The sequence below is a fragment of the Pterocles gutturalis genome, unplaced genomic scaffold (genome assembly GCF_000699245.1).
Source record: "Pterocles gutturalis isolate BGI_N339 unplaced genomic scaffold, ASM69924v1 scaffold26292, whole genome shotgun sequence".
NCBI lineage: Eukaryota > Metazoa > Chordata > Aves > Pterocliformes > Pteroclidae > Pterocles > Pterocles gutturalis.
Genome location: NW_010113545.1, coordinates 1409 through 1738, shown reverse-complemented (window position 1 = coordinate 1738; position 330 = coordinate 1409). Strand labels below are relative to the sequence as shown.

The 330-nt window shown below is 56.7% G+C and overlaps 1 protein-coding gene across 1 annotated transcript in view; it reads left to right on the top strand.

Annotated features, from left to right (window-relative positions):
- The first annotated feature begins 182 nt into the window (after positions 1 to 182).
- The window catches only part of NOG (noggin), a 963-nt gene continuing 815 nt past the window's right edge, over positions 183 to 330 (top strand). The window contains exon 1 of the mRNA XM_010074550.1: positions 183 to 328. Within this exon, the coding sequence (XP_010072852.1) occupies positions 215 to 328 (114 nt within the window). The 5' untranslated portion in view covers positions 183 to 214. The remainder of the gene's footprint in view (positions 329 to 330) is intronic.

Below are 330 nucleotides of genomic sequence, written 5' to 3'. Positions count from 1 at the left end.
AGCCTGCAAGAGAGAGTCTTTGCAGGGGGCTTGTTCTCCGGGGTTATCAGGGGGCTGTCTTTGCTGGTGGTGCGGGGAGTGGAGGTGATCCCCCTTAAAGACAAGCTATTTTGGATATCCCCGTACAAGTTTTCTGATGTATTTGCTTGCACCTTCTTCCCCTGCTGTTTGGTGAACCCAGCCCCCTCTCCCCCCCCCCACCGGTCTCCCAAGGATGGATCATTCCCAGTGCCTTGTGACTATATACGCCTTGGTGGTTCTGCTGGGTCTCCGGCTAGAGCAGGGCTCCTGCCAGCACTATCTGCACATCCGACCGGCTCCTAGCGACAA